We start from the raw sequence: 18690 nt of genomic DNA, 5'->3' as shown, positions 1-18690 counted from the left end.
CCTCTGATGCTGCTTGGCCTGCTGTGTTCATCCAGCTCTACACCTTGGTATCTCAGATTCTCCAGCATCTGCAGTTCCAAATATTTCCGTTTAAATATGTTGTCCAGTTGTAGCTCAAAATAACACAATTCAAACTTTAGGACTAAATCAATTGGATCACTTAGAACAATTAGGAAAGCTTAAGAGATTTTGCCTACAAACAAATGTGCCCTTGGATGGATCACAGTAAAACTTTCTGAAGCAATAGAAAGTTCAGCAAGTATTTGCAACAATTTCTAACACGAGAATCTTTGCTCTCAATTGAAAAGTTAAATCACATCACACAAGTTGCATTAGCATTATTACAATATCATTGTGTTCCAAGATATTTACTCATTATATTAAAAAAATACCAATCTTCTTAATGTAACATTCACATTAAGTATTTTTCATATTTTGTTTGTATGGGATTCATTAAATTTAGCTTGCATTCAATAACACATCTTAGAGATGGAGAAAATTAGTCTATCTAATCAGTCTTGCAACTATTTATTTTGATGCACAATTGACTTAAAACTGGAAGCATGAGACATATAATTTTGCAGTACAGTAATTGCAGTGTAAACAGGTTTGCAGTCTCAGTGTTAGTTCAGTAACAGTTGAGGTTTCAGTACAAAATGAGTTAGCAGTTGCTTTGTGAACAAAGTTTGAGCTACTGTCAAAAATACTTAAACTGGTACTCAACAAATTATAGTATCAAGAGAAGAGACAACTCACATGGTAGAAATGTGACCTTTACCCATGAGGTCAAATAGTTTTATTGTGATTAAACACTACAATACAGTATATATCCATAAAAAAACTCTAGTGTATATAAATTATTCCTTCCATACAGCAATTCTTTCCATTTCAGCTTTGGTACAATGTGTATTTTATTATAATAATTGTAATACTTTTCAGTTTCACAAACTCAACACGAAGTACAAAACTAATCAGTATTGGGGTATTACAATCTACACAGTGGTGCTCAGTTGTAGGGAGAGGTCTGACCTCAGATAATCCATGTCACTCAGCTAAGCTACAAAGGCATACCTAGCAGGGACATGACTAAAATGCACCAGAAACCAGCAAACATTTTCAGAATTGTATTTTTTTTGAAACAGAATACCAGCAGTGATCGACTGAGAACATAACACTCTATTTCCTCAACTGATGTTCCATTTTTTTGTGAAGGCCATAGTTACTATGTCCAAAAAATGCATTTTGACATTATTTTATTCACACAGAGCCAGTGTCAATATTTAACCTGCCATCCAGGGCTGCTAATACTAGTACAGTTTGTTCTGCAGTTCGCAGGGATCACTGGTACATTATTGGTAGGACAGTGGGGTGCTACCAACCTTAAGTTGTTTTGTGGAGAAGGAGGTATAACATTACAATAGACAGGCATTCCAGTGGTTGGAAGTGTTCCTTGACCTGACTGGTTGGGTAGCATGATAGCTTGTGGATAGGATTGTTGAGACATCCCTTGAGAACCCTGGGTCATTGGCACCTAACAATAAAATATTCAATAAATCAGAAGTGTTCTTGTATTTAATACGAACGCACAATACACTTAAATACATAATAATGTTTTTGATTTTCAATAGATCTAGAATTAACAGTGAATGATATGAGGTTCATTAATCTTACTTTCCTCAAAGGATTTCACTGACATTCTTAGCTTGCCTAGTCTAAAGTTGTATCATTACCTCACAATGCAGGGGAATAAAACATGAGCTGTTGCCGCTCCTGTTTCAAGGACATTCATTTAACTCTTTCTGGCATAAGTTAAAGACTTATTCTTATTAAGGTTATTCAAAAATTCCCAGTTAATGGCCCATAAATTATTGATTTTCTTGCTTTCTGCAAGAATTCAGATATTTCGCACTACTGTTATTAGTCTGATTGCTGATAGAGCAGTTTTAACAAGACTGAAATGATAAAGTACCGGATAATTGCATCAATACATTCTTCAGCATTATATAGTATTTTATAATGACATGTCCCTAGTACATTTTTACCTTTGCATGATGGAAACAGAAATTGTTTTCTATATAGCAAGGTGTAGAGCTGGATGAACGCAGCAGGCCAAGCAGCATCAAAGGAGCAGGAAGGTTGACGTTTCAGGCCTAGACCCTTCTTCAGAAAGTGTTTTCTATATGTCATGTTATTCCAAAAAAAGACTTGACTGAAAATGTGCTTTGTCAAGTGTCAAAATGGAAGCCATAAGATAATTATTCTGCTGATACTGAGACAATTATTTGTGGTTGAAACTCAATTAAGATGAAACATTTTTATGGATGGTACCAGGATATTAACACATACAGTTTGACTAAGGGAATTAAAGTGTTTAGCACAGCCTCAGAAAAGAATATGAAATAAAACATTAATTTCAAACCTTTTCACAGTGTCTAAAATGGTCTGGTGACTGTTTACGTACACATTTTTTATAATGGCTACCTCTAAGAAATTCTTTGTTCTACAGAAAAATAGTCTTATAATCTAATAGTCTTGTCATCTTTAACCATTACATTAAATATACTGTGTGATTAGGAAGGAATGCACAATTAGAAATTATCAAAATAATTTTAACTTAACTTGCAAGGGATATACTCAATGGGGACTAGAATGGGGTAGGATGCAAAAACAGCATTACATGCAATCACATCCATTTCCTAAATCACAAGTTAAATTAAAATTGTCTCTTGTATTTCTAAGAGCATGATAGAAGGAACTGCAAGACATATGGATGCTAATCTTTTTGAAGTCTATTTACAGTGATCCAGCACTGTCAGCTTCACAGCTAATTGGCTGGATTTTCATCAGGAACTTTACGAAGGTGTAGAAATAAAGATGGGTCTTGATACTGGGCTTCCTGGATCCATCTCCGGTATCCTCAGTTTTCACAAGTGTGGGTTAAGGGTGTGGTGGTTTGCAAGCCCACACTGTGCACTACTGACGTGACTGGCTCCACTTCAGGATTAGGAATATCCTAGCCCTCAACAATTTTTGTGGCATCAAGCCTGGGACTTAAAGGACTCACAGTTCATGAATCCATGGTCCCTCAGAGGTGTGTGATCCATTGCCTGAATGAAGGAACTTCTTAAAACAGAAGTTCAAAAGTTTTACCTGTGCCCCACATACCAATCTATGTCCTTCCATCCCTCACCCAAGACGCTTCATACCTTTCATAGTAACCAATGCCAATAATGCTAGTGAGGCTTGGGTGAAAGATTAGACACACATTAGACAGTTGAATCAGCTGCCCCCTTGTGAAAGCATTGCTTGGTTCACAGCTTTTGCTATTTGATCTATTCTGTCAATTGCACAATATTTATTAAACGGATAAAGAAGTTTCAGGTGCTTGTCATTTCTCCTCTTGATTCTTTAAACATCCAGGTGATTGATACTTTTATAAGCCAATAGTAAAACAGTTTATTTTTTGAAAAAGTTGAATGTTATGAATTAATGTTTCCATTTTAAAAAAAGCTTTTTTTTTCACATTTACTGTTGTTATTATAGTATTCATTGGTTCAATAGTGAAACATTGAAAAGGCTTGGCATGGAGGTTATGAGGGATAATGGGGAGAGTTACAGGGCACAGGAAGTGTGTGGGATGTTTGAGGAAGTGTGATGTCTGATAGCTGTGTTCTTTGTTTTACTGATTAAATCCCTGAGTGTTGAGGTGGGCCTTTTAAATAAGATTGGCTCAGTTCCTGACAGTCCCTCTGTATGCCAAGAACTGTTTCTGGGGATGGCTTACCTAACTCTGGCTTTCACCCGCTCTCCCAGAACGAAAATCCCGCATTTGCTGGCACATTCTCCCGAAGTTGGTATGCTGGGCCGGGAAATTCCCTAATACCCATTACTCATCCCAGAAATAAAAATCCAGTATAATGGGAAAACTCAGACACCAGTCCACAACTTAAGAAATGTTCTGAAGTTTGCATTTTGGAATAATTTGAAACACAGACCGAGCAGAAAATAAAGTTGTTAGTTTTGGCATGAAGCAAGAAAGAGTTTTTTTCCCATTTGAGAAATAAGGATTTCTTGCTTTATGTTCTCCAGTAATTAAAGTTGCTGAACCTAAAATAAAAGTATAACAACTGAAGGTTAAACTTGAAACTCTCAAATAGCTGCCTGGTGAGGTGGGACGTTGGTAATGAAACTGCTGTTGCAATTAACATCCCATTATACATACCTCTCAATTATTAATAGAAATGACAACAGTCTTGTTTCCATGCAGGGTAGCTAATCCATCCCAGCAATTTTATGTCCAGATGACAAATTGAAAATCAGTTCCTGATTTTGGACAAGTTGATCATGTCATAAATTAGTTAGGATAGAGGACCTTTCTTCAATGTGCTAATTAAATTATGCATAGCCAAAATGTTAACGAAAAAGGGAGACACTAATATAAATCTCTGTTTATAATCAGGCCATGTAATATTCTTCATCAAGACAATTCAAATATCTGTCTTTAGAAGTTTTTGGACTTTATAAATCTGGGGAATTCTCCCATAGATTCTAGTTCTATATGGATATCCGAATTTGAGGATTACTCTGGATATAGTATACATCATATACATATAACAGCTTATTATGACAGTCTACAGAAGACTCTTTCATCCACAAGTTCTGTTGCTTGCACAGTTTTACACAAAACTTTCCAAAAAAAAAGTGCATTTTTTGTTAGGCAAAAGCACCTCATAATCTTAAACTATGATTCTGGAATGATTATTTTTCTGTCTTGTTGCTATGAATTATTAGATCTGTAAGTACATTGATCAGTGCGGAATTCTCCCTTTTTTTGTTCGAGTCTGGGGGTGAGCAATTAAGTGGTGACTAACATGCCACCCCCACTGCTGAAAACTCATCAATTGCCCACCAATCAGCTCATTATATGTTGATAGATGAGCCTGGGTGGAGACTAGCAACCTAGCTGACCAGGCAGTCAGAGACCAGTAGCTTCAGGGTCTTAAAGCCTGTCAGTAGAAGCTTACTCCATGGGGATCCTTTAGGGAGAAGCTAAGTATATTTTTAATACTCTTTTTACCAGGTTGGGATCATTTATAGAGAGGAGTTCAGGGTTTGGAGGCAAGGGCAAGTTGCCCTTCCATTTATGCCTCTGTTTCCCCCAGATTGGGACAATCAGAGGCCCCCTCTCATCCCAGGTCTTTATGGTTTCCCAGCCATGAAACAAAGTCAACAACTTATTACCCATTGGAGAGGTAGGTGATCAGGATGTGATGAGTTGAATGTCTTAAGTGTCCATTAATTGACCCCTAACAGCCTTTATTGATGGCCGTTCAGGAAGATCACCGATGGATCTTTTTGCCCAGAACTTAATTTGTGAGCTGGCAAGAAGGGGATGAGTTTCTATTCAGGGCAAATTATTTCCCCTTCTCTCCAGCGCCACAGAAGGGAAAATCTCAACCAAAAACTAAAAGGTCATTATTAAACCTGAGCATCATAACATAGGCATACAAAAAGGGTTAGATTTGTGGATTAGAAGGTTTAATCTGATTAGCAAATGTATTTTTTGACTAAAACATTACAGGCAGTGGGGTAAGCTCAAGCTTTATTAGCAAAGTTTCTGATAAAATTGCGTTAACTAGAGCTAGCAGATTCCTAATGTTGACAAAGTACCTCATTTGGCAGTCAATTTACACATTTTTTAATACGTTTGTCAGATACCATTTTGTGCAGTTTGCTATCTGGAAATAAGTCTTTTTGGTATACCAACACTTACATTAAGGTCATGCTACACATGCTTATGCAGAAATCAACTACTTAATGACCAGAAAAACTGCCAAAAATTCTAGTTACTTTAATGTCAGTAACTTAGAGGTTGCATGTGTCTTCAAAAGTGAAAAAATATAAAATATATAGGAATAATGAAACCAAGACAAATATTTTTCATTAAATCAAAAGTAAAACAATGTTTAGGAATTAGTAAATAGATCTTGTTTTGAGATTTAATTCAGTATTAGATATTATATTCATCCTGAATGACATTTATCAAGGTAAATTGGCAGTGCTATTAGATTTTGGGCATTCATTCAGCAGAATGTAACAGGGGTTGTCATGGCTGCTTCTTTAACAGTAGATTGAGCATTAATAATTACAATAAGGCAATTATAACAGGGCAACAGTTATTTTCTGCATAAGGACAAAACATAAGCTTACTTTGTGAATATTTTTAATTAACCTGTTCAGAGATGTTACAATACATCTCTGTAACAGGTAGAATTCTGCAGAGATGAGGAGCAATTACTTTTCTGATTGAGTCGTGAATCTATGGAATTCACTATCCCAAAGTGTGGTGGATGCCAGGACACTGGATACGATGAGGAAGGAGATAGACTGATAACCGAAATGGATTAAAGAACTATGGAAAGCGTGCAGGACAGTGTAGCTCAGGCTGAGATGAGATCAATTGGCTGAACTGCCTACTGCTGCTCATCGTTCCACTACTACTGCACGACAAAGTCCCACATTGTAAGCTTGGCTATTAGTAGTGGACCATCACAGTATGCAACATGTTACATATTACTTGTTCAACCAATAATTACATGAACACCACAGTGGTCTGTCTTATTTGTATAGCTTTTCTAACTCTCTAAACAAACAGGTTGGAGGAGCAAAAGAAAGACATCAAGGCTGCGAGTGATAACCTACTTGGTAAGAAGACATGGCTGGATATGGGACCATCAGCCCTTGCACCTGATTTCCCTGCTGGTTATTCAACAGGTTCTGACTCTGTGATGACTGTTGCACTCCCATCAGACCCTGGAACCCTTGCTGCTGATTAGGCAACACAGCCTGAAAACCTGGAAAGAGAAAATTGATTACAGTGCTTATCTTTGAACTCAACCTTGTCTACCAAAACTTTTTACAAGCTGCAACACTGGAATCAAACGTATATATTATTTTACCTGACAACTAAAAGGCTTTTGTGTAAAAAAAATGGAAAAAGCAGCTGCAGTAGTAATCAAATTGTCTGAAGATAACTGCAATTAAAACAATAATGGTGCATTCAAGATGCTTTGAACTCAAAATAAATCTGCTAAAGACAATCATAATTTGAAATATGTACCCCTAATTAACCCATTAACACCACATGCAGAGTCATCCTCCCTGACTGGTTTTAAAGTTAATGACATTTTAAAATAATCCTCTGAAGTCTGGTAAAGCCTTTGGCAGACCTTCCAATGCCCACTTGTCGAATATTCCAAATTTGAATTTGTTGATCGAATATCCTGGGGAGATTTAGTCACAGATTCTCTGGTGTGGATTACTTTATACGCTTGGAAACCGGGACCTCCTTTTAGAGATAGTAGGAACTGCAGATGCTGGAGAATCTGAGATAACAAGGTGTAGAGCTGGATGAACACAGCAAGCCAAGCAGCATCATAAGAGCAGGAAGGCTGACGTTTCGGGCCTAGACCCTTCTTCATTTTCATGCGGTGTGGGTATAGCTGGCTAGGATAACATTTATTGTTCATCAGTATTTGCCCTGGAGAAGGTAGCGGTGAGCTGACATCTTGAAACACTGTAGAAGGTACACTCACAGTGCTGTAGGAAGGGAGTTCCAGGATTTTGTCTCAGCAATATAGTTTCAAAGGGGCTTAATTGGGCAGCATCCGAAAATGGCATTTGAGATTTGTGACGTATGATTCCTCTATGCCTATGATATAAGCAGCAAGTTCATTTTGTGCTGCTGTTCATGAGTATGGTGTAATGTGCGCAACAAATGCTAACTACACAGGGGAATATAGTTGTATACCTCAGCAAGGAGCCTAGAATTGTGAAGCACTAAAACAAGTTAAAGATAGTCCAATGCACTTAAAACCAATCTGCATCTGTATTGTAGCTGGAGCAGGTGATGGGAATCCTTTTGAAAATAGAGGTTGGTAGACTGTGGCAGAAGTAATGGGATCTCAATTGCCAACTGGAATGCCAGCATGACCTCTGCATTACCTCCTTTTCGGAAGGCTCACACTTAGTTTAACGTACAGAAGCCTTGAAATCAAGGCAAAGTCCTTTTGGACCTGCCTGACCACTCCTTATTGACATAAGTTAGTTTGAAGAATTCAAAAATCACCAGTCGTACAAAAGTAGCAACTGGCTACAGGACTCAATCAGCAACTAATATGAAAGTAGCTGACGATCCTTTACATATTGATAACGGGCTGTCCAACTGTTGCTGGACACATGTTCTGTCGCACATCGTTAAGAGATGTTATTAACTGCTCCAAAATAGCAGCCATGGCTTCATATCAGTATTACCAACAGATTGACATCATAATCTGGTTACTCTGCATAACCTCTGGTATACAGTCACTACACACATGCTAACAGCTTCATCAATATGACATCTGCTATGACACACTCCAGAATTGTACATGCACACACATGTCATGGCAAATCTTTAACAACAAGAACATGCAAGAAATGATGGGTACAGACTTTTTTTTAATCAAAAGACTGTTTATTTTTCTAAAATGTGTAATTGTATCAATTCCATTAAGCAACAAACAGAACATAGTAAAATATGAATTTATTGCTAAAAGTTTGAATGAACAGCTATTTTCTCTATCTTACTGATCTCATCATAATGAATGATAAAGAAGGTAATCAGCCCATTAAATCTCCATGCTACATTCCTGATTATGAATCTCATGGATTGTTTATTAAAGCTATGCTCATTACCATGACTGCTGACTTTAACCATTCCCTTTCATTCTTCTAGTGATAATTCACATTATGTGCTCTTGTGTTGCTAATTTACCAGCTTCCTGAAGAGTTTTACTAAGTAAACAATCTTGAAAATTTATATCTGTCCAAACATAATATCTGTCTTAGGAAATGCACAATTTTAAACATTTATTTAACATAGAGAGAGAGAGAGAGGGGCAGATAGACAGTACAGAAGAGGCCTTTCAGCCTATTGAGTCTGCACCAACCTGTCTAAACTAATTTCCAGCACTTAACCCATTGTCTGAAATGTTATGATATATCAACTACTCATCCATGTACTTTTTGAAGATTGTGAGATTCCTCACCTGTACATAGATACTGCATTCCCACCAATCTCTGGTTAAACAAACCTTTCCTCAAATTCCCCTACCTTTCACCTGAAAATTATGCTTCCTTTGACATCGGCCTGAAGTAACTGCTTCTGTGCGCCTTGTCCATGCCTCTTATAATCTTATATGCGTCAGGTTCCCCTCAGCCTTCTCTACTCTAAGGAAAACATCCTGAGTCTTTCCTACCTCTCTTCATAGCCAAAACCTGATGAAGCTCCTCTGCACCCTCTCCTCTGCATCACATCCTTCCAATAGTGAGGCAACCTGAACTATACACAATGCTCCAGCTGTGGACTAACCAAAGTTTTATACATCTCCAGCATAACCTCCATTCTCTTATAATCCTCATTATGACTGACAAAAGCAAGATAAAATGCCTCCTTAACTATCCTATTAATCTATCCTCTCACCTTCAAGGATCTGTGGACAAATACTCCAAGATCTCTGTTCCTCTGAGCTTTCCAGTTTCCTGTCATTTGTTGAACACTTATTACTTCTTCCAAAGTGTATCAACTCACACTTTTCAGCGTTAAATTCCTTCTGCCAATGATCTGCCCATCTGATCAAACCTTCTCTATCTTCCTGTAACCAAACACTCTCACTAATAACCATCCAACCAATCTTTGTGTCATCTGCATAGTTACATATCAATTCCCGCAAATTCTCATCACAGTAAGGGACCCAGCACTGATGCCAATGGTATGCCACTGAACAGTGGCGTCCAGTTATACAAACAGACTTCTACCACCACCCTCGGTCTCTCACCACTAAGCCAATCTTAGATCCAACTTACGAAGTTACCCTGAATCCTGCATTTACTTTCTTTATCAGTCTCCAATATGTCAAAACAGCCAGGGTTCTCTGGGTTTGTTGCTCCTACATTACAGCCCTGAAGGAACAATATTGGGCATGTACTCACTGTATTTACTTTTTCAAGTTTTCCACCTGCACCCCCATCCCTCTGATCTGCTGTAGAGTTTCCCACAAGTTGCTGTTCCCAGCTACTTCAACCAGACCCTGCCTTATTTTAATAGGATCTGCCTTCACCTATTACAAAACTTTTTTTTTATAGACCATCTTTATCTTTTTCCATAACAAACTTAAATTGTACTGTGTTGGTTGCTATCATGGCTGCTCTTTACAATGTTATCCAACTATTTATTCATTATATATTTCCATGTCTCTAATTTCCATCTTGTATGAGATATGTAAAGCTGTAGTTGGTACAACAACCAAAATCTTGGACATCTTCAACATTATTTCTTTTGCTATTAAATTAAGTGCTGCTTTGTATAAATTTGGGCGAAATCTGCACATTGGCCCAGCTCACCATTTTCCCTGCACTCTGAAGATAGTCCCATACTTTGGCTGATGCATACTTCAACAGAAATGCAATTATGTCGAAGTTGCACACAGCCACAGCTGATCATAAAGTGTAGGAATGGATAACTACCCCATACCGTGCATTAATAGCATGCACTTCTCTGGTTAAAGAAGCAAATCTTCTTCATTTGCAAGTAGCGATGTGTAACGTACTGTCTGCAGTAGCTGATAAAGTGTTTAATTGCAAGATGCTGAACTGAAACATTTAATATGCAACATATATTCATTCAAAATGAATATCTCTTAGTGGAATTTCTGAACAAATTTGCAAAGTTATTGAATGGTCATATCTAACAGAACTGATTATAATATCTGTCGAGCTAAAAAGACATTTTGCAAAAAAGTCCATTATGAGATGCTTTTCATGACACCAGACGATAAGTCTGAACACAGCTGCAATCGAATACTAAGTAAGAACAACAACCTAATAAAATGGAACAAAAAACTTTTGCTCAAGTAATATCCTCATCTTTGATTAGATTGTATATAGATAACCTATAAAAATCAGCACAAGGTTTCTTGAGAAGCCACATGTAGGGAAGATACTTTGAATGGTTTAATGAGCCATTCTGTAGCTGCAAGCATCATGGCTCCCCTTTTTATTTCTCTCATTTAATTCCATGAGGTTGCGTCTTTATTTATTAGCAGTTATTTAACATGGGCTCAACAAGCATCATAGTTTTCCTTAAGCTGCAATTGTGCAGTGAGTGTGAATTAATTTCACAATAATATAACACCTCCAGCAGCAAGTGGCAATAGTAAGGAGTGCAGCTTGAGCATTTGCGCTGGGAGCTCCAGCAGCTTGTGATGAGGTCATGCACTGAACAGGGCAGTTGGAGCAGTTGAATGGGCCCTTCCTGGAGGAATAGGTGTCTTCGGGGGATGGAGGCCTTGTGTTAGGAGTATCAGACAGGTAAAGGACTTCCTCGGTAAAATGTAAACCACAGAAATAACTCTACGTAAATACTGTGCTATCCATGTTTAAACTTAATATCACTTTTGTTCATATTGAGCTGATGCCAGTGTAACAAAAAATGACCTTTCGGACATCGATGTGTTCAAATCTCACGTTATATTCCAATAAAATCACCATGGATTCAGTCTGAAGCATATTATTAGGAGGTCAAGGTTCTTTCTTAATTTATAACACTTTTACCTTTGTGCATCCTCTCTTTTGGATTTGTGATAACAGATTTCCATTCATTTGTGCTTTACTTTCAGGACAATTTGCTAGAAATTGGCCAAATTAGCACAGAAGATTATTGCATTAAGCTCAGGTCAGATTCAGTTTCTTCAGTCTTGTGTGCTAATTGAAATAACATCACACCAGAGGATGTCTGGTACAGCAATGGCAGGAAAGTCGGGGAAATATGGAGAGAATGAAAAATCAATAATTTTGATGTCAAGGAAAAGTTTTGTGATTTCCCCCTAAACGCACTGTTGAATTTCACTTTTGAGTCATGACTACCTTATTTCGATGTACTTGTAACTTATTAATATCCTAATTAATCTTATTTATTTGTTACCTCTAATTCTCTTCTTCCTTGAGAAATGAGACAGTTCAAATTCCTGACATGCATGTCAGTGTGAGTACCTGGTGGCTGCAACTTACCAGTTACCTATCCCTCCATCATCCAACTCTTTCTTCAGCACAATGACCCTGAATGCTCCATGGCTGCCAGTCTCCTTTGTCTACATAGGTAGGTATTGGCCCATCACCAGGCTCAACACATGATCATACCTGTTCTCAGACATGCCTTTAACACTGTTCTTTGGAGCTCAGGGGCTGCTAGGCTTGCATGCTTCCACCAACTTGGAATGCACACAGAGACGCACATACCTCTCATGCATCCGTACAGAATGCATTTTATGACTCTTGGCTTACTTTGTTAGAGCTCGCTCATTTTTCATTTACTTAGAGTTTGCAAGCTTCCGTCTACATCATATTGCTTTCTTAGGTCATACAGCTTTAGAAACAAAAACAGAAATTGCTGGAGAAATTTGTAGGTCTGGCAGCATCTGTGGAGAAAAAGCAGAGTTAATGTTTCACGTCCAGTTCTGAAGAAGGGTCACTAAACCTGAAATATTGACTTTGCCTTCTCTCCATAAATGCTGCCAGACCTGTGAGTTTCTCCAGAAATTTGTTTATCTGCTTCAGATTTCCAGCAGCTGTAGTTCTTTGTTTTTTGCTCACTGGCTTCAGTACTGACTGAAAGGCTGCTAGTCTTTGTGTGGATCATATTGCTTTCTGGCTCAGAGTGTCTTCAGTGTTAAGTTACAGGCTGCTAGCTTCTATGGCTTTTTAATACTGAGGGAGAGACATGCGGTTTATCATATTGGGGAGCTCTGAACAGTTCATGGGCTTGGATATAATGCTGCATGACACTGTTTTACTTCAGCGTCATATCTGTACAATATGCACTGGGTAATTCAAATTCTAATTTGGTCTGTGATTAGGGACAGGATGGTGTAATGTAGATGAGCCAGAAGTGAGGACCAAAGAGGTAATGTTCAAGGAGCCTGAGGCCCTGCAATTGTCCAAAAGTTAAGAAGTTTTTGCAAGCAGTATGGACGAGAGTGGGGACCGAAGAGACTGAATGGACTTACCATTGGCAGTGTGGTACAGGGACCCATTCGAGTAAGGAGAGGAAATGGGAACATAGTTGTGGTAGGAGAAAATATATTAGGGGGATAGATACTGTTCTCTGCAGCTGTGAGTGGGTCTCCTGAAGTCTAGGTTGCCTGCCTGGTGCCAGGGTTAAGGACATCTCCTCAGGGATGGATAGAGACTTGGAATGGGAGAGAAGGGTTGTAGTTAGCCTGTTGTTTGTACCAACGCTGCTGATAGGATCGGAAAGGAGGTTCTGCAGGAAGAATTCGAACAGTTTGGAGCTAAATTGTAAAGCAGAATCTCCAAGCTACAATGAAAATAGGGTCCTTAGATAATGAGGCTGAGGAAATAATAATGGGGAACTGGGAACTGGCTGAGGAGTTAAATAAACACTTGGCATCAGTCTTCCCATTAAAAGACACTAATAGTAATCCCAAAAATATTATATGAACAAGGGTCAAAGGGAGGGCTAGGAAATAAGTACAATATCATGTAAAAAAAGTCACTTCACAAGATGAGAAAGCAACGCTCCGAGAGCTTGTGATTTCAAATAAACCTGGTGGTCTATAACCTGGTGTTGTGTGACTCCTGAGAAAAAAGCATTAGGGAACTTGGAACTAAAGGCCATATAGGTTCCCTGAATCTGATGGATTGTATTCGAGGATGTTTAAAGAAGTAACTATAGCGATAATGGATGCACTAGTAATAATCTTCTGAAAATCCTTAAATTCTCAAAGTCCCAGAGGATTGGAAATCTACCAGTATAACAAGCTTCTTCAAAAAGGGAGGGAGACAAATAACAGGTAACTATAGGTCAGTTAGCATAACATTTGTTATTGGGGAAATGTTACAGTCCATTATAAAGAATGTACTAGCAGACGATTTAGAAATACAAAATAATATAATCAAGCAGAATTGACATGGCATCATGACAACGAAATCATACCTGACACAGTTGTTAGCATTCTTTGAGGAGATATGAGCCATTTAGATAAAGGGAAACGAGCATATATAATATATTTGGATGTTTAAAAGATGTTTGAAGAAGAACAGCATGTAAGGTTACTTTAATAACAGGCTATGGTGTCATGGGCAATATATTTGGATGCATAGAGGATTGGCTTTCTAAAAGATAACAGAGAGTTGGGATAAAGGGGTTATTTTCAGGATGGCAACTGGTAATTAGCGGAGTACCACAGGGATCAGTGACCACAATTATTTGCAATAATAGTTTGGATGACATAAGTTAATGTACATAGCCAAGTTTATGGATGACATAAAAATAGGTGCGAACGCAAATGATGAGGATGAGACAAAGGTGACAGAGGGACATAAACAGGTTAATGGAGTGAGCAAAAACTTATCAAATGGAATATAAAGTGGGAAAATGTGAAGTCATGCATTTTGGCAGGTAAAGTAGAGGAGTCGGATATTATTAAAATTGAGAGAGACTGCACAGAAAGATTTGGGAATCTTCATAAGTAAAACACAAAAAGAAAGCACACAGATACAGCAGATAAGATAGAAGGCAATTTGAATGGTGACCTTTATTGCAAAGGGAATTGAGTATAAAAATGTATTTTTATAAAGAATACATTTAATATATTGCTAAAACTATACAAGGCGCTCGTTAGCCAATATCTAGATTGCTTCGAACAGTTTTGGCCCCCTTGCTGAAGGATAGATACACTGGCATTGGAGACATTCCAGGGAATGTTCATGAGGCTGATTCCAGGAATAGAGGCAGTTTGTTATGAGGAGAGGTTGAATGGGTTGGACTTGTAGTTATTGGAGTTTAGAAGAATGAGAGGTAACCTTATTGAAACATGGAAGATTCTTTGAGAACTTTACAGAGTAGATTCTTAGAGGCTGTTTCTCCTTGTGGGAGAGTCAAGGACTAGAGGCCATGATTTCTGAGTAAACAATTGCCCTGTTAGGACAGAGATGAGGAAGAATTTCTTCTCTTGGATGGTATTGAATCTATTGAATTGTTAGCAGCAGAGGCCTATCGCGGCTGGGTTGTTAAGGATATTCACGGCTGAGATATACAGATTTTTAATCTGTAAGAGAATCAAGGGTTACGGACTAAAGGCAGGAAAGTGGAGTTGCGGGTTATCAGATCAGCCATGATCTCATTGAATGACAAAGCAAACTCGATGGGCTGAATGTCTTACTTCTGTGCTTTCCTTTCACAGAAGAAAACTATATTTCTATATGGTTTCTATAATTTCTATATTAACTATATATAAGTTTTGAATATAAAAGGAGGGATGTACTCCTGAGGCTTTATAAGGCTCTGGTCAGGCCACATTTGGAGTATTGTGTGCAGTTTTGGGCCCCATATCTCAGGAAGGATGTACTGGCCCTGGGGCAGGTTCAGAGAAGGTTCACAAGAATGGTCCCAGGAATGGAAAGCTTAACATATGAGGACTCTGGGACTATACTCATTGGAGTTTAGAAGGATGAGGGGGGATCTATTTGAAATTTACAGACTATTGAATGGCCTGGACAGAATGGATGTTGGGAAGATGTTTCCATTGGTAGGACAGACCAGGACCTGAGGGCACAGCGTTAGAGTAAAGGGAAGACCTTTTAGAACAAAGATAAGAAGAAACTTCTTCAGTCAGAGAGTGGTGAGGCCAGGTCATTGAGTACATTTAAGACTGAGATAGATAGGTTCTTGATTATCAAGGGGATCAAGGGTTACGGGGAGAAAGCGGGAGAATGGGGTTGAGGAACGTATCAGCCATGATTGAATGGCAGAGCAGACGCGATGGGCTGAATGGCCTAATTTCTGCTCCTATGTCTTATGGTCTTAAGAAAAGGCAGCAAGGTGGCTCAGTGGTTAGTACTGCTACCTCAAAGCACTAGGGATCCGGGTTCAATTCCACCCTCAGGCGATAGTCTGTGTGGAGTTTGTCTCTGTGTTTCTCTCTGTGTTTACATGGGTTTGCTCCAGTTTCCTCAAACTGTCTAAGGTACAGGCCTAGACCATGTAGCCTTTCCTTTTAAAGCAATCTACTCAATCTCAAACAACAAAAACAGAAGTTGCTGAAAAAGCTCAGCAGGTCTGGCAACATCTGTGAAGAAAAAAATCAGAGTTAACGTTTTGAATCCAGCGACCCTTCCTCAGAATCCTCACTGGACCCGAAACATTAACTCTGATTTTTTCTTCTCAGATGCTGCTAGAACTGCTGAACTTTTCCAGCAATTTCTGTTTTTGTTCCTGATTTACAGCATCCACAGTTCTTTCAGTTTCTACTCAATCTCAATCTACTCATTAATATAGTGAACTTTCCAAAGCATTAACATTCTTCTGGAAGTATAGTGATGGTTCTCTACACAATGCACCAGATAAGGCTTTCTGTCTGTTCAATGTTTTTCACTATCCATAAAGAACAAGTCAGGAGTATATTGGAACATTCTCCACTTCCCTGGGCAAGTGTAGCTTTATCAACACTCAAGAAGCTTGACATCCAATGCAAAGCAGTCCACTTGATTGTCACTCCCACTACCTTCAATACCAATGTGTTGTGGTAGCAGTATCTACCTCCTTTGAAATGCACTGCAGAAACTGATCAAGGATCCTTCCACTGCACCTTCCAAACCTGCAACATTCACCATCTAGAACTTCAAGAACAACAGATACATGGGATCACCTCACATACAAGTTCCCATTCAAGTCACACATCATCCTGACTTTTAACTGTGTCATTGTTTTTTCACTGTCACTGGGTCAGAATCCTAGAATCCCTCCCTACCACATGGACTGCAATAGTTCAAGAAGGCAGTTCACCACCACCTTCTCCAGGGCAATTTTGGCTGGGCAATAAATGCTGGCATAGTGAGCAATGCCCATATTTCATGAATGACTTTTTTTTAAATGAATGACCTAAATGTAGGGATATAATTAAGTTTGCACAATACAAAAATTGGCTGTGCCATTGATAATAAGGTAGAAGGCTGTAGACTGGAGACAGATTTTACTAAAATTGAATAAAACATTAGAAATGCCCCTGTTAGAGCGTTGTGTACAATTCCAGTCACAGATTACATGATGAGATCTCACGAGAAAGCATACAGAAAAAAATTATAAACGTGTTACCAGGAACACAGCAGTTCAATCATTAGAAAAGATGGATTGGCTGAGGTTATTTTCTTTAGAAAATAAGAAGCTGGGGAGAGATCCAATTGAGGTGTATAATTCATTATAATTGGCCTAAATAAAAAGGATAGGAAAATCCACATTTTCTTAGTAGTGAGTCGATATTCAATTATGTATAGAGTTAAAGTAACAGGTGGAAGGATAGGTGGAGTTGAGAATTCCTTTTTACCCAAGGGGTGTTTTAAGGTCAGGTTCGCACTGAGAGAAGGAGGAAGTCACATCACCCCCCTGGATATGCCGTTGACATGCCTTATTGTGCAAGACAATGGACCAAGAGCTTGATGTATGGGACTTGGTTTGATAAATATTTTCTGGTTGTTACAGGCACAATGGGTTGCTTTTGAGCCATAATTTTTCTATGGTTCTAAGTGGCCAGAGAGTGTATTTTGGGAAGTCCTTATCAGTGGGGGAGGGAGTATAGAGAAGGTCTACATGTCCCTCAGATGCCTGGAGAAGCAGCACTTTTTCTGCCAGGCCCCACAACAAAAAAGATCAAATAAGGTCTGTCTTTTGTTTAGTTAGAACAGGAGCTTTAAAAACAGAACCTGCCAGAAGATGGCATCTGAATCTCGTAGGCAATTTTAAATGCCGCAGTCAAATCTGGCAGGATAAAGACCCCCCCGCAACCACCCCCCGACCCCCTCCCCCACCTTCCCATGTTGTGAGAAAGTAGTATTTTGGTAGTACACAATCTGAATACCAATTACTCAAACCACTGCAGCTCATTTCCAGGCTATATTTTTTGTATTTGATCCTCATCAAGCACAAAATTTCATTACCAGTTTTCCCAAACCTCTTTACCAATAACTTGCAATAAATTTCTACTAAATAAAGTTAGGAACAAACTTTTATTTGCATGTCATTTTGTGTGAAAAAGCAAGTCCAATTAGGAATCAGCACCAACACTTATTAGTGCTGTGAAGTTGAGCAACATGAACAAACGCTCCAGTAACATCTTACTTATTGACGTCTTCTCACCTCTGCAAAAACAGATATATTTAATTGTCTCAAATATGGCAGCACTAGCAGAAATTCCAATTCATTTTAAAAGGCTACATTTCTGTGACAGTGAATGTCATCTAACCTTGACAGCCACACAAAGATTTTGACAAGCTTTTTATCATGAGGAACCAAATCCTAAAACATCTGTAGGCAATTTCCCCCTATTTTATGATCTTGATGCTGTGAAATTTTAAGGGAAATTTCAGTGTTCTTCAAAGATTTCTGGATACTGTGTGAAATACAAAACAGGGGTGAGGGAATAGGTTAACATGTTTGTGTGTAGCACTGCAAGAAAATTTTCCTTCATAAATTTCATGAAAGAACAATTTTGAGAAATAATAAGTTTGCTGTCTGGCAATTGATTCTCGCTGCACACACTTCACAATTGTCTAATGAGGCAGCCAAACCTTGCACAT

At 38.5% G+C, this 18690-nt stretch overlaps 1 protein-coding gene across 1 annotated transcript in view; it reads right to left on the bottom strand.

The window, feature by feature from the left end:
• Positions 1–957: 957 nt before the first annotated feature.
• Positions 958–18690, bottom strand: part of LOC109916186 (cAMP-regulated phosphoprotein 21-like) — a 136819-nt gene continuing 119086 nt past the window's right edge. The window contains exons 16-17 of the mRNA XM_048595623.1: positions 6703–6854; positions 958–1531 (exon numbers count right to left, since the gene is read on the bottom strand). Of these exons, the coding sequence (XP_048451580.1) occupies positions 1274–1531; positions 6703–6854 (410 nt within the window). The 3' untranslated portion in view covers positions 958–1273. The remainder of the gene's footprint in view (positions 1532–6702; positions 6855–18690) is intronic.

Source organism: Rhincodon typus, chromosome 4, assembly GCF_021869965.1.
Source record: "Rhincodon typus isolate 14 chromosome 4, sRhiTyp1.1, whole genome shotgun sequence".
NCBI lineage: Eukaryota > Metazoa > Chordata > Chondrichthyes > Orectolobiformes > Rhincodontidae > Rhincodon > Rhincodon typus.
The sequence above is the reverse complement of the archived record's forward strand: the minus strand, read 5'-3'. Positions and strand labels throughout refer to the sequence as shown.